Source organism: Sceloporus undulatus, chromosome 6 (genome assembly GCF_019175285.1).
Source record: "Sceloporus undulatus isolate JIND9_A2432 ecotype Alabama chromosome 6, SceUnd_v1.1, whole genome shotgun sequence".
Classification (NCBI taxonomy): domain Eukaryota; kingdom Metazoa; phylum Chordata; class Lepidosauria; order Squamata; family Phrynosomatidae; genus Sceloporus; species Sceloporus undulatus.
The window spans coordinates 112,298,894-112,323,807 of NC_056527.1; the positions used below are offsets into that span (position 1 = coordinate 112,298,894).

At 41.2% G+C, this 24,914-nt stretch overlaps 1 protein-coding gene across 1 annotated transcript; it reads left to right on the forward strand.

Moving 5' to 3' along the window:
* The first annotated feature begins 4,937 nt into the window (after positions 1 to 4,937).
* Positions 4,938 to 14,220, forward strand: LOC121933865 (vomeronasal type-2 receptor 26-like). The gene is made up of 6 exons (XM_042473854.1): positions 4,938 to 5,158; positions 6,923 to 7,214; positions 8,022 to 8,873; positions 10,760 to 10,975; positions 11,058 to 11,184; positions 13,310 to 14,220. The coding sequence occupies exons 1-6, from the start codon at positions 4,938 to 4,940 to the stop codon at positions 14,218 to 14,220; spliced, it is 2,619 nt and encodes an 872-aa protein (XP_042329788.1).
* The last annotated feature ends 10,694 nt before the right edge of the window (positions 14,221 to 24,914 follow it).

The window sequence follows — 24,914 nt, forward strand, 5'->3', positions numbered from 1 at the left end:
ACAAAAAGAAGAGGGAAGAGGGAAAGGGAACAAAATGACAGGCTCATCTATAGCAAAGGATATACTAGTCAGGGATGGGAAGAGAGACGGACTGGAGGCAGGGGGAATCCAAGGTGAAAAAATGGGTGGGGAAAAGACTGGCAATTTCCATTGTTCTTTTGTACTCCTTTGTTCAAACCACCATTGGGACACTATAATTGGCACCTCAACCATGGTTCCTAGTTTGTAATAAAAAGAACAGCTTAAAGAAAAAAATCTATCTTCTCCTGTAATTCATGACTGATTTCTGAGTTTATACACTGGAATATTTCTACGTTTCTCTTTCAGAGGACCATAGGGAAGGAGGCCTGTTCCAGCACATTTGACTATGATGGAAAGGTTCAAATCTCTGACCTTCCTTACTTCATTATCTTTAATAGACACCATGGGAGAGCCATTTGCATTTTCTGTCAAAAGGCATGTCTACATGGGCCATTCAACTAGTTTCTCTCCACCCTCATATAACCCTGTCCAGATGATACAGACCCAAAGCCCTGACTCACATGGGAAGGCCAGCTCCACATTAAATCTGGTCCATGCCTCCCTTAAACTGGTTTTTAAAGACACATTTTGCTCCAGATCTTTCAGGAAAATCTGGAGCAACTATTTATATGACTTCCTGCTTTGCCACCCAGCGCTGTCACTGGTGCAGATCACCCCTCTGAGATCACAATAAAGCAGCCAGACATGTGGATCAACACTGGGTGCCTTGTTTCCAACCTCAGAATGAACATCCTGCACCAGGAGCAGGACTGAGCAACACAATGGGATGTTTTGAAAACAGCTGCCCAGTGCTACAGAATGCATAGGTCACAGGGAAATTTGGGGCAGCTTTTGATCAGAATATTCCAGCAGCAGCCTAGAATATTCTAGCTAGTGTAGACCCACCCTAAGGCAACAACATGCTTTCCATTAGCTCTGTACACTGAAGGTAAAGAGAGATTTCTGAGGGAATTGCTCAACAGAGATCTTTCTGGAGGTACAGAAATCTTCCTGGAAGCCAAGATGACAAAACTTAGGATGTCATACTTTGGAGACATCATGAAAAGGCATAAGTCATTGGGGGAAATACTCTAATGCTAGGAAAGGTAGAGGGAAGTAGAAAGAGAGGAAGATCACATGTTAGATGGATGGACTCTATTAAAGAAATCACGAGTATGAATTTGCAGAAGCTGGGCAGAGCAGTAGAGGTCGTGGTGTCTTGGAGATGTCTCATCAGTAGGGTCGCCATGGGTCCAGGTCAACTTGAGGATAGTCAACAACAAATCACTATCCCATTTGGGACTTATTCTGTGCAAAATCTACATACAGTTGTTTTGATCAGAAAACAGCAATTTTCTGTGAAGCAAATGCTATTTTCTGTGCAGAAAAAAAATGTTTTCTATGCAAACCAACTAAGTTCAGATTTCATACAGAATAAGTTTTCAGTTACAGCATTTTTCTCTCAGGGAACAGATTTTCTGTATACAAAATAATATTTCTCCATAGATGCTGTTGTTTGCAGAAAACAATGCTGTCTTCTGTGAAGAAAGTCAAGGAAGAAAGTGCAAAGTCAGGTTTACGGCTGAACCTGAAAAAAAACAAAAGTAATGACCACCAATGATTTGCATAACTTTAAAATCAACAATGAAGACATTGAAATAGTTTAAGATTTTCCAAATATTGGCTCAGCCATTAATCAGAATGGAGACTGCAGTCAAGAATTCGAACAAGTCTAGGACTTGCAATGGCAGCTATGAAGGAAGATGCTGAAGAATAAAGATATATCATTAAATACTAAAGTTAGTATTGTCTGTGCCATCATATTTCCCATATGAAAACTGGACAATGAAGAAAATGAATAGGAAGAAAATCAACTTATTTGAAATGTGGTGCTGGAGAAGAGTTCTAGATACAGTGGCCTGAGTGAGTCCTCGAACAAATCAAGCCTGAACTCTCTCTAGAAGTCAAGATGATTAAACTGAAACTGTCATACTTTGACCATATCATGATAAGACATGACTCTCTAGAATGGAGGATAATGTTTGCTAAGACAAAAGCATTAGGAAAAGAGGAAAACCATATTACAGATGGATAGACTCCATCAAGAAAGCCATGGCTGCCCTGAGTTTGCAAGATCTAAACAGGGCTGTTGATGACAAGGTGATTTGAAGGTCTCTCATTCATGGAGTCACAATAAATCAAAGTTGACGGTGGTTATTATTATTATAGATTATTTTATAGCGCTGTAAATGTACACAGTGCTGTACATTCATATGATCAAATCAATAAAATCAACAATGCCTTGTAAAGATTTTTTGAATTTCCATAACCAGTCATATCCTAAATTTGTCTCTGTGAGATGTGGTTAACTATGCTGTGAAATGGATTGACTTTGCTCACAGTCATCACATCCATAAACTCAAAACCTCTGTCCCATTGCAAAGGGCATACTTCCATTCAACACATCATCAGTGAGGACACCCAGAAATAAATAAGAAACACTGCAAAATCAATGCAATTTGACACTATTTTAACTGTTTTGGCTAAGTGCTATAAATTTTTTGGATGTGTAGCTTGTTGTGACACTTGACTGCTCTGACAAGGAAAGCTGAGTATCTCACAAAGTTACAAATCCAAGTATTCCATAGCATTGAGTCATGGAAGTTAAAGCAGTGTCAAACTGCATTAATTCTACAGTGTAGATGCAGCCTGAGACAACAGCCTCTGTGCAAAATAGTACACACAGTGATCCTCAGAGGATGAAACATGAGTTGTATGATGCCTTATGTACTACAAATATTTGCAAGATGGTCTTCCTTTCCATGAAAACGTATACAGGTACTATGTGCATTAACAGATGGGGAAAAAGAAAATGTCTAGGCTGTGTAAGGCTGTAGATGAGATGTGCCCAGACTAGAAGTGTCTTTGTGATGTGATGAACCTCCATAAGGATAACAGCATAAACTATTTGACAACCAACCTATAAAACAATGAGATCACAAACAAAACATGGGATAAAACATGGGCCACTTTTATTTAAACTATCGCCTATTTGAATTTATTTCTTGAGAAGTGGAAAAGGGGAGGAAAGAAACCTAGCAAGGATGGATAAGTTGCAATATTCTTACAGTGTATGGCCCTGTGCTGAAGTGACAAGAAAGATACACTATTGTATTCCAATAAAATTCCTTCTTGAAACATCATATTTTCCATAACTTTTGCATTGTGAACCCATCTTTGATTACACATGGAGGAAAGTGTAGAACTGTAGGTGCATTAAGCAGGAATGCTGAGGATGTCAGACATGATGTTTGTGATACCAACAATTTGGTGGTAGAAAACCTACACCAATATTCTACACCAGCTACTTTCTTTTGTATGCACTACTAAGTTATATCCCCTGGACCAGCTAGGATTTGGGTAAGTTTAGGCTGGAGAAGAATAGAGGTGACAAACTTGTTTTCTGCTGCTCAAGGGCCTATAACACTAAACAATGGATTTAAGTGAGTTCATGTGATGTAGTTGTTTGAGCATTTAACTACAACTCTGGAGACCAGGGTTCAAATCCCTGCTCAGCCATGGAAACCCAGTGGGTAATCTTGGGCAAGTCATATACTCTCATCCTCAGAGGGAGGCAAAGGCAAACTCCCTCTGAACAAATCTTGCCGAGAAAACCCAATGTTTTTTTTCTTTGCCTCAAGCAACAAAAAACCTTGTATCACCTTCTATGAAGCACTCAAAGCCTCTGAGAAAAGGAGGGAGGAAGAAGGGAGTACAGATAGAGAGAGGAAGTCTCTACTAAATATTGTAATGTAGGCCTACATCTTTAGAAAGAGCATTCTGCAACCAGGGTGCCACTGCTGAATAAACTCTCTCCATTGTTCTTACAAGATCTCATAACCTATGCAAGACTGTAGAGAAGTCATCACTCCATCTAGTATGGTTTCAAACTTTTTGAATTGTTTCTTTTATCTGTCCCTCTCCATGACTTTCTTTCCTCCCACTTAACTGACTAGAAAGAGTTCCCTCCTTCTACACTAATGTAACTCACTAACCGTATGGAAGGATTTCAGCCCAAACCCATACAATTTTACCAAAGGTTAGAACGAAAAACCCGAGACTCCAAAAGGCAGCCACACAAACTGGAAACACAATAGCTTGACATTTGAATTTTTCATCTAGATTTTGATTTATTCCAAGTTGGACAAACTTGATCAGTTTGCAACCAGATTATTAAAAGCAAAATCTCCTCTGCAATTAATACTACTAAAACCAATACGTTGTTTGCATTTGTGTTCATTTCCTTCTGAAGGCCCTAGTTTTATAATGGGTTTGCTATGAATTACACAGAGCATTGAATGGTGTGTGTGTGTGTGTGTGTGTGTGTGTGTGTGTGTGTGTGTGTGTTACACCTTCTAGAATCATCTACTTAACAGGAGACTCAGTGTGAAATTCTGGAAGTTATATTCCTGAAAAGTATCTTTTCTATGATGATGATGATGTCCAACTAGTTCTTTTGGAATGATGTGATAAACATGTTTTCATCTGTAATGGTGCACAGAACCTATAACTTCAGCTCGGTGGTTGTCTCCTATATAATTATTGAGATAACCATGATAAATTCTACTTTTTTCTCCAAATTTCTAGGGAATTGTAGCAAAACGGTGAACCGCAACTGAAAGGTACTATTAATAATGTCTCCTGTACTATTCAGACACAAAGTTAGACATACACAAGGGTTGTTCGCTCATCCTGATCACTTGGTACTTTGTGCTGCGTGAATCTGCTATTCTATAAAATGAATGTTTGTTCTACTTAGAGTGTGCTAGCAAGGCACACCCAAATGTCAATGTGAAAAGTGAAGAACTGATACGTATTTCACAGGAAGACAATTTTTATGTATACATACACACAGGATGTTAGTATTCATAGGTTTTGGATTATTGCTCCTGTTGCCTCAGGCAGTGTGTGAAGTTCCTAATAGTAAATGTCTTGCTGGTGACCCTCTCACTATTCGTCACAAATATTATCAGTTAGGAGACTTCATTGTTGGTGCCATCATATCTCAGATCTACATCCCTTCTGATGGGATAATATTCAAAATTCATCCCTCTCAAAATCTGGGAGATGAGCTCATGTAGGCATGTTTTTTACTCCTTAATGAAGACAAAATAATTTATTGTATTTTCTATAAGGATGTGAATGCAATTTACACAAAGACCAAAGCTCAAGCTGAATTGTCTTCAGATTGGCTCTCATGCTTTCCAAAGCAAAGTCAGATGTTGATTTCAAAGAAACAAGGGGAAATACTGTCTTTTAAGTTTTGCTTCTGTGAAAAATATCCAGACTGCTAGATACTGGGGACAAAGGATGAGAATCTGAGTGACCTACAAGTCCGTCTTCAAATCTGAGTTGGAGGGTGTTTTACAAGGTGCAGTCCAACAGCTGTGCTTTGGGAAGGGACAAGAATAGGATTTTGAGATACAATTCTTCCAGCACTGTCGTATTTCATTCCTATGCTTCTTTCTACACTAAACTGCATTTTAGATTCTTGAAACATTTACAAGCATTATAACTCACTAATCCCTGTGCTTGTCTTTCAGGAATATTTTAGCTTTCTTTCCTGGGAACATTTCTATGACATGTTTTATTTTCATGCATGCTTTCCCCACCACAAAGTGGGGGAGGGGGGTAAGAAAGAGAAAACAAATTACGCTTTATCCTCTACCTCTTTAAATGTCTTTAAGTTTCTTCTTCCGCATAAACATATGGATTTGTTCTTATGAAATTCAGCACCTTTGTCACCAATATGCTCTAAGTGAGTTGAGGCTAAGAAGGAATCAAGCAGGATAAGTGAAACCTTTCAAGATATTCTCCAAATGGAAAAGATGCTATTTCAGAAAAATCCCTGCACCTACTATCTAAAAACTAGCGGCCTCAATTTCCTCAGATGTAAGGGAATGTACACTATGGTCCGAATCCTATTAGATAGTCCCAAGAAGATTAGATTAATCCATTCAATGACATTTGCTTGTGTGCTGACTCAGCATCCAACAATTGACTCAGTGGTTCTGCCACAATTGGAACTAATCAATAATTTCCTAGGCCAATGTCTGAAGGTGGTATCGTTCCTGCACAATTCATCCAGTTCTGAGAAAGTGGGGGAGTTATACAAATAAAAAGCAATATTGCAGTGGTAGTCAACAGGAAATGAAGAAAAATTCTATCTCTGCACCCTAACTCTAGTTCAAGACCAATATCACAGTAAACTGGTTACAAATTGGTCCAAACTGAATTTATTTGTTTTCTAAGGTGTTGGTCTCAACTGTTGACTCTCACAACTTTTCAGATAAGTTGATAGAGTTGTTTTAGATTCAGTAAACTGGAGAATGAGGGTAACTGCGTAGGACATTGTTGTTGCTGTTGTTTCTTCTCCATAGTTCTAGTGCTTAGCCAAGAAGTTAATGATGATATTTTGGCCAGGGTTTAAAAATAAAATTTGAAATAGTAAGTGTAAAATATACCTTTTCAGATATTTCAGGGGGTTACATGAATATCTATCTAAGTTGCATCATGTGGTCGAAATCTATTCATTTTAGTAACTTTAGCCCAGCCCAAAAATGAGGCCCATGTTTCGTATTTCCATATTTCTTATTCATCTTTCTGGTAAACTGATAACCGAAACAGTTTATGAAGTTCATTTTCAATTAGTGTTCTTTCTGTTAACTTTCATTAATGGAATCCAACTGTGCCCAGCTATATTCAAAGTCAGAATCAAGATGAGTAGCAATGTTTCTTGGAAACTTCTCTGGAATCAAAGCTTTACCATTTCTTGATCAATGTGGTTAACAAACACAGAGAAAAAATAGTTTTCTATAATTACCCACTTTCTTTGCACTAGGCTATTCACTCATATCTACCAACACATCCAGGCTTTAGTATTTGCTATAAAGGAAATAAATGAAAATCTCCTGATCCTCCCCAACATCACTTTGGGTTTCCTGATCTATAACAATAATTGTCGCCCAGAACTGACCTCTCAAGCTTCATTGGAGCTTCTCTCAACACAAGGCAGATTCATCCCTAACTATAGAAGTGATTTCCATAACAACCTGGTAGCAGTCATTGGAGGACCTCACTCTGATATCTGTCATGATATGTCAACCATCCTGAGCATCTACAAGATTCCACAGGTAAGTTGTGCACATGGAGCATGGAGTTTTAAGTAACCAACTTTTGTGTCTTTAATATGGAAATAAGAAGTGGTTCTACAGGATGAAAAATGTTTATTTGCAGCTCTTTCACACAGCACAGGTAAAGCAGTATGACACTACGTTAACTGTCATGTCTCCATCATGTGGAATTCTAGGGTTTGTAGTTTGGTGTAAGAGCCAATATGGTGTAGTGGTTTGAGAGCTGCATTGCAACTCTGGAGACCAAGGTTCAAGTCCCCACTCGAGCATGAAAAGCCACTGTGTGATCTAGAACAAATCGCAAACGCTCAGCCTCAGAGGATGGCAATGGCAAACACCTCTGAAGAAAAGTGCCAAAAAAGCCCCTATGATAGAGTTGACTTTGGGTCACCGTAGGTCAAAAAATACTTGGAGGCACATAACAACGACGAGGTATTATGTCAGAGAGCTTTGGTGCCGCACCAAATTACAAATCCCAGAATTCTGTAGGATAGAGTCATAGCTGCTAAATCGCTGTCAAACTGTTTTATTTCTGCAGTGTGGACACATCCTTAGTGTCCTGCTTAAATATCAGATATTTTCAAGTGAGAAGCAGCATTGTTGTCGTTATTGGTATTCCTGTCTTTTGTGTTTATAGCCACAGTACAGATGGGGAAATAAAGAAACATGCCTACCTTCTCCAATCCAAGTGAAAGGACCTGTCATTTTGAAAGGACACCTCAATCACCTCCACACACAAAATCGTATCATGTTTGATTCTGGTGTTATCTGTTCCCATCTAGTATTTCCTCTCTCTTTTCTCTTTAGCTCATATACAGCCCTTCACCAGTGATTAATAAGTCACCCCAGTCTGTTCTCTTACATGATACGTCCCCAAATGCGACCATTCAATCTATGGGAATTCTTCAGCTGTTGCTTCATTTCAGATGGATGTGGATTGGGGTTGCATCTGAAGATAATGATGAAGGAGACAGGTTTGTGCAGAATCTGCTTCCTATATTTCCCCAGTATGGTATCTGTTTTGACTTCATAAAGAAGCTACCTAAAGTCACTTATTCAACTGACATTGGTGAAAGAGCAGAGGAGGGCTTTCAAGCATTTAATAATATTATAAAGAGTACTGCAAGTGTTGTAGTTTTACATGGTGCAGTTCAGTCCATGGTCATTTTTCAAACGCTTGTCCAAATATCAATATTTGAAGATATACCAGTGAAAAAGCTCTGGATTATGACAGCCCAGATGGATTTCATGTCCATTTCCTTCCAATGGAATTCTGACTTACAGTTCCTTCATGGAGCTTTATCTTTTGCAAGTCATTCAACGGAGGTGGCTGGATTCCAGAAATTTCTTCAGATGAAGGATCCTACTCTAGAAAAAGAAGATGCTTTTCTGGTGGACCTTTGGCAACAGGTATTTAATTGCTCATTCTCCAGTTCTGCCATAGAAAATACAGACAGAAACATCTGCATTGGACAGGAGAAGCTGGAGACTCTTCCCAACTCTATCTTTGATACAAGAATGACTGCCCACAGTTACAGCATCTACAATGTTATTCATGCTGTGGCCCATGCTCTGCATGACATGCAGTCATCCACATTGGTGCACAGAAGAATGATAAGTAGAAAGAGCTGGAAGCTTCCAAACTGGCAATCCTGGCAGGTACATTCTCTGCACTGTCACATGGGAACATTCGCCATGTTAATAAATTGCACTAAGATAGCAGAATACAAAAGGTTGAATGGTCGTATAAAAAAACAAGAACAAGGGAGAAATAAATCAGATCAAAATGTTTGTATGAATGTGTAAGATTTGTATCTGCTTATCCTGAAACCAGACCTCAATTGCATGCAGAAATCACAATTTTGGAAATTTTGCAATCTGGTTTGCAATGTAATTTGCACAAAAATGTGTATCGATTGTCTTTGGGTGCATTCTACACTGTAGTAATAATGCAGTTTGACATCACTTTAAGTACCGTAGCTCCATCCTATGGAATCCTTTGCACCTTTATAAGGTCTTTGGCCTTCTCTGACAAAGTGTACTGGTGACTCACAAAACTACAAATTCAGGGATTTTGTAGGATGGAGCCATGGCAGCTAACGTGGCATTGAACTGCATTATTTCTACAGTATAGATGTGGCCTTAGACAGCCAAACAGAGAAATATAGTAGCATTTCTTTGTATTGAAGCAATGAAACAATGAAACCATCCAGAAAATCAAAGTTTATATAGAAATTCCCTTCACCAATTGGAATGGTTGAGCTCTGGCCTGTGTGAGAGATGAAACACTTCAATTATCTCATATTTCACATGTGGGGAGAACATTAAATATTTTGCCTACCCTTCTTCAGAGGCAAGAATTATGATAACAGTTTACATCCTCACAATGAAGCTACTTGTGTTATTCCAACACGGCGATTGCTACTGTATAAGAATGGTAACAACAAGGATGGAAAGGAGGTCTGAAACTTGGTTCACTGAAACAAATATTTCAGATATGAGAGCTGTAAAGGAGGGAGAAATGACAGATGATGAGGGAGGTAGAGGATAGTCAGAGTGACTGGATAAAATGCCATGAAGTTACTTTAATTGGATTATATGGTAGCATAGCAACGGCTGACCACTTTCTGTCATCTTCCCAGTTCAAAGGGAGTGACTGGGCTTGACCAACATCTGTAACCTTTGTTGGAAATTCAGGTTAGTCTTTGTAGAGGCAATCTATGACTGATTCAACGTCAACCAATGGGTTTCCATAGCTGAGCAGGGATTCAAACCCTGGTCTCACAGTGACATAGTCCAACACTCAAACCACTACACCACACTGGCTCTCCAATGACCATACTCTGCTTCTCAATCCCAGAATTATAATGTATTACATAGAGTTTTTTGTTTGTTTGCTGTTATTGTTTGTTGTTGTTGTTGTTGTTGTTGTTGTTGTTGTTTTGGAAGATGAGAAAAAGTTCTTTACACTGCAAGCTGGCAGCTACTTTCCAGAATTTCTACTAAATAAAGCCTGGTACAGACTGGCGTTTTGCGCTGGCCTGGGGCCAAAATTAGGGCTTGATAGGACGGAGCGTTCGCATGCTCCCAACCCCTACTGTGAGCCACGGGCACCTCGTTTACATGGGGTGCGCCATGATGACATGCCTCGTGCGCCACATCCAAACGGCGTGATGCACAAGGAACGTCATAGTACCACACCAGGGCACTTTTTACGCCTCTGTAGCGGCGGGAAAAGGAGCTGTGTTTCACAGCTCCTTTTCCGAGAGAATCGTTGCTGCGACATGCAGTTGCCACAGCAATGATCCTGGGCAGATCTGCCCATCTATACAGCCCCTAAATTACTTATTTTATCATACTCCAGTGGACAATGCAGAGGGAAATAGGAACTCCACTATGACTACTGTTACTGCTGCTATTAAATCCAAAAGTCTTTGAAAGGACAATAACGCAAATCTGACACTTCAGTGGTATATTGAACTGCCTATTTCAATCCTACTGTGCATTCTAATGAGTTATGTTGCCTCCCACTCCATCACATTTAGCTCCACCATTTTCTCAGAAGGGTATCATTTAACAATAGTGTCGGAGAAAAGATTTCCTTTGACCAAAATGGAGAACTAATCGCTGGATTTGATATTATAAACTGGGTGACTTTTATAAACCGATCCTTTCTCAAAGTCAAAGTTGGAGGAATAGGCCCAGATAAAATGCTGACTCTTTTTGAGGATTCCATCACGTGGCCAAAGGTGTTTAACCAGGTATGGCCTCTTTTTAACAACCTCTCCCTCCCCAACTGTCTGTAAAGGTTAAAACAGTGTTCTCTTTTTTACTTATGGACAGGCACAGCCCCTTTCTGTGTGTAATGAAGATTGCAATTCAGGTTATGAAAGGACAAAGAAGGAAGGGAAGCCATTTTGTTGTTATGATTGTCTTCCATGCCCGAAAGGAAAGATTTCAGATCAGACAGGTAAGAAATGCTGTGTGTAGGGTTCGGCCTTGTCTTCATGGCCAAAAGGGTCCAATCCCTCTACACATGTTCTGGCATCATCCTGTTCAGATGACACATGCCCCAAACCCCAGTTCTGGTGTAAGAAGTCCAAACAGTATCCAATACATTCTGCACCAGAACTGGGCTATATCTACATTAAAACAAAATAACTTAGTCGCTGGGCACCTCGTTCTGACCTCAGAAATGAGCAACTGGTCAGGCAGGCCAACAGAATGCCTGTTTAGACAGCTGCCAAGCTAAAAAAAATGGTGGCTAAAGTAGTAGGAGCAGGTTGGAGCAGGTACAGGGCCATGATACGCTGGACCAGCCCTGGAGTATCCTGACTGGAGTAAACAAGGTTTAAATCACATATAGGCTGGCTCCTGTAAGTAACTTACTGTCATGCCCAGCCTGGAAGATGGCTTGGAGGACTCAGAGGATGAGCTAGAGCCTCTGGGATCTGAACCTATAATGGAGGAGCCAGAGCCCCAGGGGCTTGAACCTGTAATGGAGGAGCCAGAGGCTGGCCCTAGTTCTGCTGGAGCAGAGTCTATGGCCCCTCCAGAGGTTCAGCAGTCAAGTTTGCCTGGTGCCGAGGCTGTGGACATGGAGGAGGATCTGGGCAGTGAGCGTCGCTTCAATGAGCGTCGAGCAGAAAGAGAGGGCCTTCGAAGATCTCGGAGGCTTTATCAGAACTAGCTGCCTTATCAGCCCTTTGGCTGCTTTCCCGGACACTTACACTAAGCTGAGCTTTAATGTGCCACCTGCATGTGCAGCACTCCCACATACACGACTTTATTTGCACTGCTGTCAGCTAGATATGGCAGGTGTAATGTCCCTCAAAATCACTCCACATTAGTGTAAATGAAGTGGAGTGCTTTTGAGGGACATCACACAACTGTCATATCTAGCTGACAACAGTGTAAATAAAGTTGAGTATGTGGAACCACTACACATGCAGGCAGCACATGAAAGTACACAGAGTAGCACATGGATACATATTTCTTCTATACTTTGCCTTTGCATATTGTGCATTCCAGTTGCATAATGGAAGCCCTGTCCGTTGATCAAAATATGTTGGGCTACATTGATATTCAGTATAGGGGTTGCATAACATAACTCCACTGGTGAATATTTGCTGAAGCAATGTAAGATCTTGGCCATGATTCAATGTTGGACTCAAATAAAGCAATATAAAGTCATAAATACAACTAATTTTGAGTCCAGTTGGTTGCAACATGATTTAATTATGACTAGCACATAATGGAGCCAACCAACAGCATTTTGTAACTATTTTCTTAACGTTTTAAAAAATAAATTCATATTTGTTCTGTGTGTTTGTGCTTAGAAAAACATGATATGAAACAGCCCCTGCTGAATGGGTACAAATGAGTAAAATTCCCTTCATGGAAAGAAATATAACCAAACTAACTGGAAATCATTATATATGAAGATATGATCTATCTCAGTCTTATACTGAGGGAGAGAAAATGCCACCACTGTTGGGGTGCTGATACTAATTCTCAGTCAAGGGTGTTGCTAGGGAGTTGTGGGCCACACTGAGGGGTGAATTGCTCCTGTTCATCCAAAGGGCACCTCTGCCATCCATCGGTTTCAGCCAGTGGTGGGGGCAGGGTACTCTTTCCACCTGACAACTCCTTCTGGTCTGGTGAGGCTTCTAGCCAAAACAAAAAGGGTACCAAGCACTGGTAGCAGCCTACTCCCACAAGTGGTGGCTAGAGGAAAGGGCCTGCCTTCCAGGACTGGTTGGTCTGCTGGCCCTGTAGGAAAGCTGCATCTCCCTTTGCTACCCAACCAGCAGCTCTGCCAGACCTAGGAAAGGCTGTTAAAGAATGGAGGGGGCATTAAAAATGATCCAATCTGAGTGTCAAATGTACTAAGTACACCATTGGTTTCAGTGTTCATGTTTGCTTCTTGATTGTAGCTGAGGCCCTTATGAACCTGATTTCATACAAAGGCTGCAAATCTGTTTGATTTTATTCTGAAATCCCCTCATCTGTACCTTTGCAATGTTAAAAATGCATTACTCTAGTGTGGTCTATTGATAGGGAGGGAATACCATGCATTAAGTTTTCTTTTTCAGACGTGGATGACTGTTTTCAGTGCCCAGCAGACCATTACGCAAACAATGACCAGGATGCATGCATTCCAAAAAAGTTAAGCTTCTTGTCTTATAAAGAACCTTTGGGGATCGCTTTGGCCATTTGTGCTCTACTGTTTTCTTCCATCACAGCTGCAGTGCTAGGAACCTTTATAAAGTTCCACGACACACCCATCATCAAAGCCAACAACGAGAGCCTCTCCTACACTCTTCTAGTCTCCCTCCTCCTCTGCTTCCTTTGCACTTTTCTATTCATTGGCCAACCTGAGAAACTGATATGTCTCCTTCGACAAACTGCTTTTGGTGTCATATTCTCTGTGTGTGTTTCCTGTGTGTTGGCTAAAACCATCTTGGTTGTTCTGGTTTTCAAGGCTAACAGGCCTGGGTCCAAGATGCAGAAATGGGTGGGAAAGGGACTGGCCATTTCCATTGTTCTTCTCTGTTCTTTGATTCAGGCCACCATTTGTACTGTGTGGCTGATAAGTTCTCCTCCATTCTTGGATGTGGACATGCATTCAGCAACTGAAAATATTATTGTGGAATGTAACGAAGGGTCATTGACCATGTTTCTTTGTGTCCTGAGTTACATGGGCTTCCTGGCCACTGTAAGCTTCACTGTGGCTTTCCTAGCCAGAAAGCTACCAGACAGTTTCCACGAAGCTAAATCTATTACCTTCAGCATGCTGGTCTTCTGCAGTGTATGGCTGTCTTTTGTTCCAGCCTACCTGAGCATAAGGGGGAAATACATGGTGGCAGTAGAAATCTTCTCTATCTTGGCTTCCAGTGCTGGGTTACTAGTTTTTATCTTTTTCCCCAAATGCTACATCATTGTGCTAAGGCCTGAGCTTAATAAAAAGGAGAGCTTTAAAAAGAAAATCCACCCTGCTCTATAGGCTGATATTGTAATTTGTCACTTGTTTGTTTGTATAATATATTTCTCTGCCATCTTTCTGAAACCTACCAAAGTAATGGACAGGGATTTTTTTTAAAGGACCAAACTAAAAAGTAAAATACTAAAAGTAATTTTAAATGTCATAACAATACTGTTTTAAAAGCACATCAAATTAGGAAAGTGAATCAATCAGTTAATTAGCCAGTTGAGTCTACCACTGGATTCGTCTTCCTATAGATGAACAGAATCATCTTCTGATCACTATTTAAAAGGTAGTAATCTCACCTTGAGAAATAACAATGAATTTGTTTTGCAGCTATTTCTGGGAAAACGCTTCTAAAAGATCTGGTGGGTCTGGGTATTTGGGAAGAACACAGGTTCATGGAAGCAGCCATCTTTTGTGCACAATGCCCTTTGGACAAATAACATCTTGCCAAGTATCAAAAGATGCTAGGATTTTTGCAACATGTGCCAAGCTTTTTTTTTTTTCAATCCATAAAGTCTGTGAATGTCTTGGCCAATTTTTTTTTAAAAAGAGTTTAATAGAGGACCATACAAATGTAGCAGAAACCCTGGGAAGGAAAACACATTGGACATTTTGTTTTTATTTAAAGTATTTATAGCCCTGTCAGAGCAATTTACAGATTGTTAACTGGACAGTTCCCTGCATTCAAGCTTACAATCTAAAAAGCCCAAACACTTCTGGTCCCAAGCATTTTGGATAAGGGAGACTCAATCTGTTTTTTTAAATAAATATATATAAAGCATAATCAAATTGCATGTTTATTCTTCTATTGCATTAGGGTGGCATGTTGTTCAGTATTTACAATACTATAAGCTAGAGTTAAGATATCATAAATGATGGAACTGACATTTATGGTCACTGTGCCTGTGCACTGTTGTCAAGAAATAAGAACTTGACTGTTCTGCAGTCAAGAAATAAAAGAATGGTGTCCAAAACACATTGCTACATAATCCAGTTTGGCTCAGTGCTAGGGAATCCTGGGAATTGTAATTTATTGTGACACCAGAACTCTCTGACAGAGAAGGCTAAATGTCTCACAAAACAGTGTATTTTGAACCTGAGACTTGGAAGAGCAGCTGTGCAAGAACTAAACAAGATCCTAAAGGGTAAAGATATACAACTGAGCACTGAAGTTAGAATCATCCATGCCATGGTGTTCCTCATCACTATGTACAGATGTGAGAGCTGGGTAGTGAAAAAGTGTATAAAAAGAAAATAAACTCATCTGAAACCCAAAAATACAAACAAATGTGTCCTTGAACAGATTGAGCCTGAAATTTGAGCCAAGATGATCAAATTGAGGCTGTCATACTTTGGCCACATAAGGAGAAGACATGAGCCATGAGATAATGCTAGGAAAAATAGAGGGTAGCAGAAAGAGAGGGAGACCATGTGCCAGATAGCTGGACTCAATCAGGGAGGTTATGGGACTGAATTTGCAGAACCTTAGCAGTGCAGTGGAGGACAGAGGGCTTGGAGATGTCTCATCCACAGGGTTGCCATGAGTCAGGGTCAACTTGAGGGCAGTTAACAAGTGCAAGTGTAATGACTACAAATGCCTCTAACTCTCAAAGGCATCTGCTGAAGGAGTCCCACAGTAATGGACCATTATAGAATAGAATCATAGATTCATAGAGTTGGAAGAGACCACAAGGGCCATCTGGTCCAACCCCCTGCCATGCAGTAACTCACAATCAAAACATCCCCGACAGATGGCCATCCAGCCTCTGCTTAAAGACCTCCAAGGAAGGAGACTCCACTACACTCCGATGGAGTTTGTTCCACTGTCGAACAGCCCTTACTGTCAAGAAGTTCCTCCTCATGTTTCCGTGGAATCTCTTTTCCCGTAGCTTGCACTCATTCTTTCATGTTCTAGTCTCTGAAGCAGCAGAAAAAAAGCTTGCTCCCTTCAAATGTTTAAACAGGGCTATCATATCACCTCTTAACCTTCTTGTCCTTCTTTGGACACACTCCAGTTTCTCAACATCCTTTTTAAATTGTGGTGCCCAGAACTGGACACAGTATTCCAGGTGGGGCCTGACCAAAGCAGAATAGAGTGGCACTATTACTTCTCTTGATCTAGACACTATACTTTTATTGATGAATAGTTATGTGTCCAGCCCCCTCCAACCATTGAGGTGTAGTGTGACAAATAGTTGCAGTAAGAGCCCACAGAGTCCTTGCTTCCATTGTCACACTGCACCTTTCTGATGCGAAGGAGATGAATGTGTCAACATTCAGCATCCTGTTCCCCAGTGCTTTGAAACTTCTTCAGATAGTGCAGCTACCTGGCTTCTAAGGTGGCTTCTGGGGGAGCAGAAGAAATCAAGACACACACTTTGGCAGCAGCACTCTCTCACTGAAGCTAGGTGTCCCACTGCAGGATCTTAACCATCATTCCTCAGAGATCAAAGCTTAAGATATTCTTAATGGCAATGCTAATGTTTTCCTGCTTAGAGACAACCTTGGTAGTCCAGGTGACCAAAATAATGCATTATAAAGAACTGTAACTAGATACAGATTGACAAGCATAACTCAAATAGCATTGGATCCCCCTAGTAATGGTTCTTGGCCTTTGATCCTCCAGATGCTTTGTACTTCAGCTCCCAGAAGCCTTAACCAGAATGCTCAATGAGAACGGATCCTGGGAGTTAAAATACTCAGGAAGGTGAAAGGTTGAGGTTGCTCTACCCAGAAATAGGGATGGGGGTGGGGGGAACCACATCTTGAAAAATGTACAAAACCTTTTCCCAAATAGGGAGATAACCTTTTAAAAATTGCATAATATGTGAAAGAAGCAAAAGTTTGCATCTCAACATGTAGGGCCATTATTATGGAAACTACCTCCTACTTTCAAAATGAGCAGTTTTCAAAGTAGCTTCCTAGGCTGCTGCCACACTGCAGAATTAATGCAGTTTCATACTATTTTAATTGTCATGGCTCCATACTATGGAATCCTGGAATTTGTCATTTGTTGAGTTCTCTAACCAAGTCAGCTAAATTTCTCACAAAACTGCAAATCCCAGAATTCCATAGCAATTGGCCATGACAGTTAAAGCTGTGTCAACCTGCATTAATTCTGCAGTGTAGATGCATCCTGAGAGTGTATGATTTGCCTACAGTTACCCAGAAGGTTTCCATGACTGAGTAGGAATTCAAACTCTGACCTCCCAATGTCCTAGACCAGTACTCAAAGAAGTGCCATCTCACTCTGCAAAGCACTGTGCTCCTCAGGTTGATAGCTTGCAGTTTGGTTCTTCTGTTACACCTTGTACTTTCTAATTTCTTTGCTGTTGGTGATTACAAGCCCTTATGTCTCTTGTGGTCAGGTTTGGCAAGACTTGAGATGACAGCAGCTGAGACATGATAAACATTCCTCAGTCCCTAAGGGCTTCCAGATGCCACTAGGAGAAACAGTCTGAATCTGAGATCCCATGTACACATACATAGGAAAAAGACCCACTGAGTTTGTGACATTTACATGCATAGTTACAAGAGCTGTTAGTATCTCCCAGATCTTTCAGATCGGCAGCCAGAGAGAGGCATGGTTCCATCACTTTGACTGTTGATACTTCACCCTCTACCAGTCTGGTTTCTAATCAGATGAACCAGAAAGCATTCTAGCAACAGAAGACTTGAATGACAATGGGTGATAGACTCAAGATTTATACAGATGGAACATTTCCATAGAGGGTTATATTATTCATTGGCCTTGCTTTAATTCTGCTGCCTCAGATGGCATGCAAAGGTCCTCTTAATTCAAAGAATATTGGCCAGCCTATAGTTACGCATCACAACTATCACCAGTCCGGAGACCTGTTCATCGCTGGCATTCTCTCTCAGATCTTCATATCTACTGATAGGATAATAAACAGAAATAATCCCTCTGATGACCTACAATATGATATGATGTATGGATATTCTTTTCCTATTAGTATCTGGCTTCTGTGCAGACATTATCACATTTTCTTTTCAGAAAATACAATGCCCAAAACAACTTAAGACTTGATGACTTGATTGACCACTGGATCTCTTGGAGACATATTTGGTCTTTAGGATCATCTGTAGAGGAGAGAGGCAGCGTGGTCGTGACATCGTAATGGCGGTGGCCATGTGGAACGGCCGTCGTCATTTTGTGCATGCTCCGCGCATGCTAGGGTTGGGATCGTCTGGAAAGGACACTCCCTTCTAACCCTAGCAAGCACAGAGCACACACTTTTAGGCCCATCTGTAATGGGCTTAATTGTACTAATTCTGAAAAAGTGTGTAAGATTTTTTTTCAGGATCCTGGTTAGTAAATTTGTTTTGACCATTCCAACTCTAAACCCCACAAGTCTTTGTGAACTCTTACAATTAATAAACAGATATCAGAATATGGCCTTGAAATTAAAAGATCATATTTAATTAATTAAACTAATATTCATACATGCTAGTCTTTTGCAGGAGCCCTTTTTCGGTAGAAAAGAGAACTTACAACAACCCATTGTAGCCTGATCATGTGAACATCTCTGCTACCTCCTTTATGTGATGTAGGGGAGGCTGCTTTTTAATCTCATCTACTCAAACTAATGGACCCTGGCTGCAAAAAAGATTCAAAATCTTACATATCTCTTTCATCTCCCTCCCCACCAAAGGAGATTCATTGCCTACTGACATCAGACCATCCAACTTTCACTGGCATGATATCCATATGTACTGGTCTGAACCCATTCCCCACTGGAAGGATGCAAAGGTTGGTATATTCTGCATGGTGCTTCACAAAATAAATGACATCAGTAGGTATGTGAATAGGTGAAGGCAAGACAACAGTCGTGATTTCATAAAGAAAGTTACCACTAAATGTTTCTAGACATTTTCATGCAGAAGTGTTGCCAGAGGGATGCAGGGAGTGCAGGCTACATTGGGTGACTGTGGTGACCCACTATGCCAGGTTACACATGGTTTCTAACCTGGCTCTCCCTTAGTAATTCAAGGCTTTTCTTCCCTCAAAAACTACTTATCTATCCCTGGGTCCTACCACACCTAACCTTACACTTTACCCCTCTTTAGTATGTTTTAAGATACTTGTTAGTGTGCTTCTATTGTTGTTACCAAATAATCACTTCAGGCTTCTCGGTTGCAAACAAGAAGAAAAATCAGGTTTTATTTACACAAAGAGCTTATGATAGCTAATACCCCAGAGGACAGGATCAAGATTCAAAATGACCTGAATAGACTAGAAAGCTGGGCCAAAGCTAACAAAATGAAATTCAACACGGAGAAATGTTAGGTATTGCACTTAGGGTGGAAAAATGAAATGCACGTAGGCTTGCCATAACCCGGCTGCCCCCGTGAAATTCACGGATTGGAGTGTTTAAACCGTTTCCCGCCCGTTTTGCCCTTTCAATCCCGGGTTCCTGTTGACTCCAGGCCAGATTTTAGCAATCTCCAGTCAAGACTTTTGACTGACAAGCTCTGCCTGCCTGGAAGAAGGCAGGATTGGCTCCTTCCCCCCATGTGACTCCCTTAGTCACGCCTCCTTCTCCTCCTCCACCAAGATGGATGCCTCCAGGGAGAAGGAGAAGGAGCATGGCAGGGGCTTCCTGGTCTGGCAGCCTCCCTCCCCAAGAGCTCAGCACAAAGGCAGGCACTAGAGACTCCTTTTAACGTTCCTTGCTTTGCCTTTCCTTTGGGGCTCCTCTCTGCTCTGCTGGTGGCTATGGCTTCTGGGGAGAGGAGAGAGAAAAAGCCCCAGGCGTCTGTCTCCTCCATCTAAGGCAGCCTCCTCTTATTCCTCCTCCTCCTCCTTTTCTTCCCCCCTTCTTCTTTCCTTTCCTCCTCTTTTCCCTGGAGGACCCAGGGCTTGTTGTGTCTTTGCCTGATCCTGCAGCCCTATACTTGCTTTTTATAGACTGTCATTTGTTTATACTCTCCAATCTGCCTGTACATGAACCTATCATGTGTTTTAAATTGGGATTTTGTCATTGTGCTGGCCAAAGGGCCGTAATAAAGTTGTTGTTGTTATTATTATTATTATGTCCTCTTCTTCTTCCTCCTCCTCTTCTGTTGTAATTGTGTAGAGTTCCCTTGGCATAGTTTCTTCAAAGGAGGAGAGGATTGCCTTTACTTTCTCCTAAGAGGCTGAGAGAGTGTGACTTGCCCAAGGTCTCCCACTGGGTTTGCAGGGCCATTCTGGCTCCTCCAATGCTCTAGCCACTAAGCCAGCCCTCTCTTCTTCCCTCCTTCTTCTTTTCTTTCCTCCTCCTCTTCCTCCTCTTCTGTTGTTTTTGTTGTAGCTATTGTGTGCCTTCAACTCCTTTCTGACTTACGGCAGCCCTGCCTGGATGTGGAAATTGTAGTTTGCAGAATGGCTGTGGCACCAGAGACTTAGAACTGAAAAGCACTTTGAGACCATAATAAGGCAAAGCTATCCTGGGGTTTCTTGGCAAGATGTTATTCTGAAGAGGTTTGCTGCCTGACCTATCATCATCTCTCCTTGAGGCTGAGAGAGTGGAGAGTAGGACTTGCCCATACTCTATTTGTTAATTCCAACCTTTTGGACCTTCTAGTGTTGTCATTATGATTCTTCACATGGTCTACCTTTCAGGATTACGCTTATCAAGAATGTTCACACACATTAAAATATGCTAACACATTGGACACACAAGTACAGTAACAGCCAAAATCTACTATGCAATGATACCTGTATAGTACCAACCAAAATGCACAAAATATATCATGCAAGCTTTCAAAGCTCCACTGACATCTTCATCAGGCAAAAGTGTTAAAAATCCAACAGAAGCAAGCAAGCAAGAAAGAAAAAATGATAGTGTAAATGTGCTATGTGTGTGTGTGTTTTAGAATTGGGTGTGTATGTGGCCAGAAAGGGAATTACATTCCTGACATCTGTCCAGGAATAATGTCAAAATGTCCTCCATTTTGATCATGCCTAAGAAACATGCATTTAGATTAACATTAAAAAAAAGCACCAAATTTTTTTGTGTGTCCTCCATTTTAGAAATGTTGTCCTACATTTGAAAATCTTGTCCTACTCTTGTCCTACATTTGTCCCGGTTTGGAGGTCCTGACTTATGGCAACCCTAAGGATGGGTGACATCTGGCTGAATGAAACTACATGTGAAAGGGATCTAGGAGTCCAAGTAGACCACATGTTGAACATGAGTGAACAGTGTGATGCGGCAGCTAAAAAGGCCAATGCAATTTTAGGCTGCATCAATAGAAGTATAGTGTCTAGATCAAGAGAAGTAATAGTCCCACTCTATTCTGCTTTGGTCAGGCCCCACCTAGAATATTGTGTCCAGTTCTGGGCACCACAATTCAGAAAGGACATTGAGAAACTGGAGCGTGTCCAAAGGAGGGCGACAAAAATGGTGAAGGGTCTGGAAACCATGCCCTATGAGGAACGACTTAGGGAGCTGGGGATGTTTAGCCTGGAGAAAAGAAGGTTAGGAGGTGATATGATGGCCCTGTTTAAATATATGAAGGGATGTCATATTGAGGAGGGAGCAAGCTTGTTTTCTGCTGCTCCAGAGAACAGGACCCGGAACAATGGATGCAAGCTACAGGAAAAGAGATTCCACCTGAACATTAGGAGGAACTTCCTGACAGTAAGGGCTGTTCGACAGTGGAATGCACTCCCTCGGAGGGTGATAGAGTCTCCTTCCTTGGAGGTCTTTAAACAGAGGCTGGATGGCCATCTGTCAGGGATGCTTTGATTTGGATTTCCTGCATGGCAGGGGGTTGGACTGGATGGCCCTAGTGGTCTCTTCCAACTCCATGATTCTATGATTCTATGATTCTATGATGTTGTTTCTTTTGTTAGCTGGTTCTTAAAGCTTGCAGTTACAAAATATTATTTTCCTTCGCTGGTTACAAAATGATCACTGTTTCAGTATCTTTCAATATCTTCAGTTACCCTTCAATGGTGTTATATTTGTTTGCACACACTTTCCTCTACAATCTGTTCAACAGGAGTATGAATCCTATGAATCTTAGACTTTATATACAAGTCAAAATTGTGCATCCAAGCTTTCACTATCTGTCCACTACTCACAGAACCTATTACTGGTTTCTTAGGACTTCCCTTATCCTTTTTACAGTTATCCTTCTCTATCTGGGAACCTAAACTGCTCCATAGCCAGTTTCTGTCACCCCCAGCCATTCTGGCTGTTAATCCCTCAGGATCATAGCCCTGTTGATGCAGTGGTTAAATGCTGGTACTGCAGCCATGCACAGCTTTCAATGCCAGGGACTCCAGGGTTCACTCAGCCTTGTATCTTTCCATAGGTTGCTAAAATGAGTACTCAGCTTGTTGGGGACAATTAGCTCACACACTGTAAACTGCTTAGGGAGTGGTTAAGTGCACTGATAAGTGGTATAGAAATGTACTTACAATTGCTATTGCCATCATGGCACACTCTACCTCTCTCAACTGCTCCTCCCCATTTTTATATCTGCTCATCAGGCCAGCCCCCACCTTTTTGCCAGCCGGATCCTGACTGGCTTCTCTGAACATTTCATTTGTTCTGTGTTTCTCTCAGGGGTTACACCTAGTCGGGTGTTCTGGACTGGTGTGCTGCTGCCACCCTGAAGCCTCTTTTGGGTCTGTCAGGGCTACTGGCCAACCAGGAAAGGGAGGTAGTGCCATGGACCCCTCTCCTTCCTGCTGCCATTGTGTTCATGGTTAGTCTGAATGTCTAACTGGGATTGAGTGCAGCGAAGGAAATTGTGGATGGTTGTCAGATAGCAGAAAGGTGGTTGGAACATTTGCTCTTAGGTTAGTGTGTGTTTGCTTGTGTGGAAAGGATTCAGAATTCAGAAATGGAGTAGAGATTGGCTGAAGAGATGCACATTTTGCTAGAAAGTCTATGTTGCAGTGGCTATCATGGAATCTACATCTCTTATAATCCCTTGTCACCTCACATATACCACTGATATTCTGGAACATCCATGGCCTCTTAACACTATTTCCTTTTCTAGGATTTCTCCCATCCTGGAGACACCAAAGCAGTTCTAAGCCATGGCGTCCAGTGGCCAAATGCTTGAAGCACCTGTTTCAGCCACATAGAGTGGTCCACATGAGTCAAAGGCACCTCTTAGACAACATGACAATTAGCTGGTGTCACTTTCTGAACATGGTTGGCTGATTTCACAACTGAGTGCTTCACTTTGGCTGAATTGCATCCATGTTTATCATTACTATGCAGCTGGCATTTTGCAGAAACAATTCTTGGGGGAATAGGATTGCTCACTGTATAATTAGCTAAAATGGCAATCATTCAGCCTGCTGCTTATTGCCACAGACCACCTGGATTTTTGAAGCATAGATATATAATAATGATGCACTTCTCAGAATTAGATAAGATACTATAAGCAATCCAGGATTGTGTGTTTCTTTAGGTGGGAGTTATTTTACTATCTGAGTTGTCAGATCAGTTTAGTGTGCAGAGAAGCTAGTAGGAGTACAGCACAATGATTCGAACAGTCTTCTGCTGAGTGATTGTCATTAAAATAGGAATGGGGGGTTCTCTGCCAGTGGAAGAAGGTTTTGCCTTTTGGATGACAGAGTACTTCTTCTCCCTGCGAATCTTGCTATTGTTGCTTCTTCCTCAAACAGACAGTAAGGCAAATCCTGTTATGTGTACCATCATCAATCCCCTCCATATTCAATACCAGAATTATCAGCCTGGAAAGATCATGATTGGTGGGGTCACTTCTCAACTCTTCTTCACTGCTGAATCTTTCAACTTCGATATACATCCTACCAACAAAATTTATAATTTAACTGTGTAAGATGGCATAACATATCCTAAATTGTTTCATATTGTCTGATCAAATGAATGGATGAGTTTTTAATTGCTCTACTCAACTGTTTTAAGATAGAATTGGCAGATATGCTGGAAAATATGGTCATGGACATATCTCAGGTAGCTTGACTCAGTACTAGGGAATCCTGGGAATTGTACTTTATTGTGGAACCAAAGCTCTCTGTCAGAGAAGGCTAACTATCTCACAAGAATTCCCTAGAACCAAGCCAGGGCAGTTAAAGTAGTTTCAAATTGGATTATTTCTGCAGTGTGTTTTGGACCAGGGTCTCTGGTGCACCTAATGGGGATTAAACTCCATTAAACTCAGTGGCACATACATCTGAGTAAATATGCTTAGGGTGTACTATTTATACAAAAATGCCTGGCTAGATTCAACTCAAGCTTTCTTTTCCTTTAGGATAGTACCAAAGAACTACCAACATGCCCTGTCTTTGGTGTTTGCTGTGAAGAAGATCAATGAAAATCCCAGGATTTTACCTAACATCTCTCTGGGTTTTCACATCTATGACAGCCACTTTCATCCCAAAATGACTTATCAGAACACCTTAAATCTTCTCTTTAGTCAGAACAGGACTGTTCTGAACTACAACTGTGATGGCCAAAAAAATCCAGTAGCTGTCATTGGAGGCCACGATTTTGAAACATCGTTGCACATAGCCACTATATTAAGTCTCTACAAGATCCCACAGGTAAGATGACATACCTTGGTCTGTTTTTATTTCCCCAGGACAGATTTGTGTTTTGTGACACTTGTACTTCCTGAAGTACTGTTCCTATTTGAGTATGATTGGCCATTATCAGATGAGGCTTGAACTGGGGGACTTCAGCACTGGGCGGTTCGAA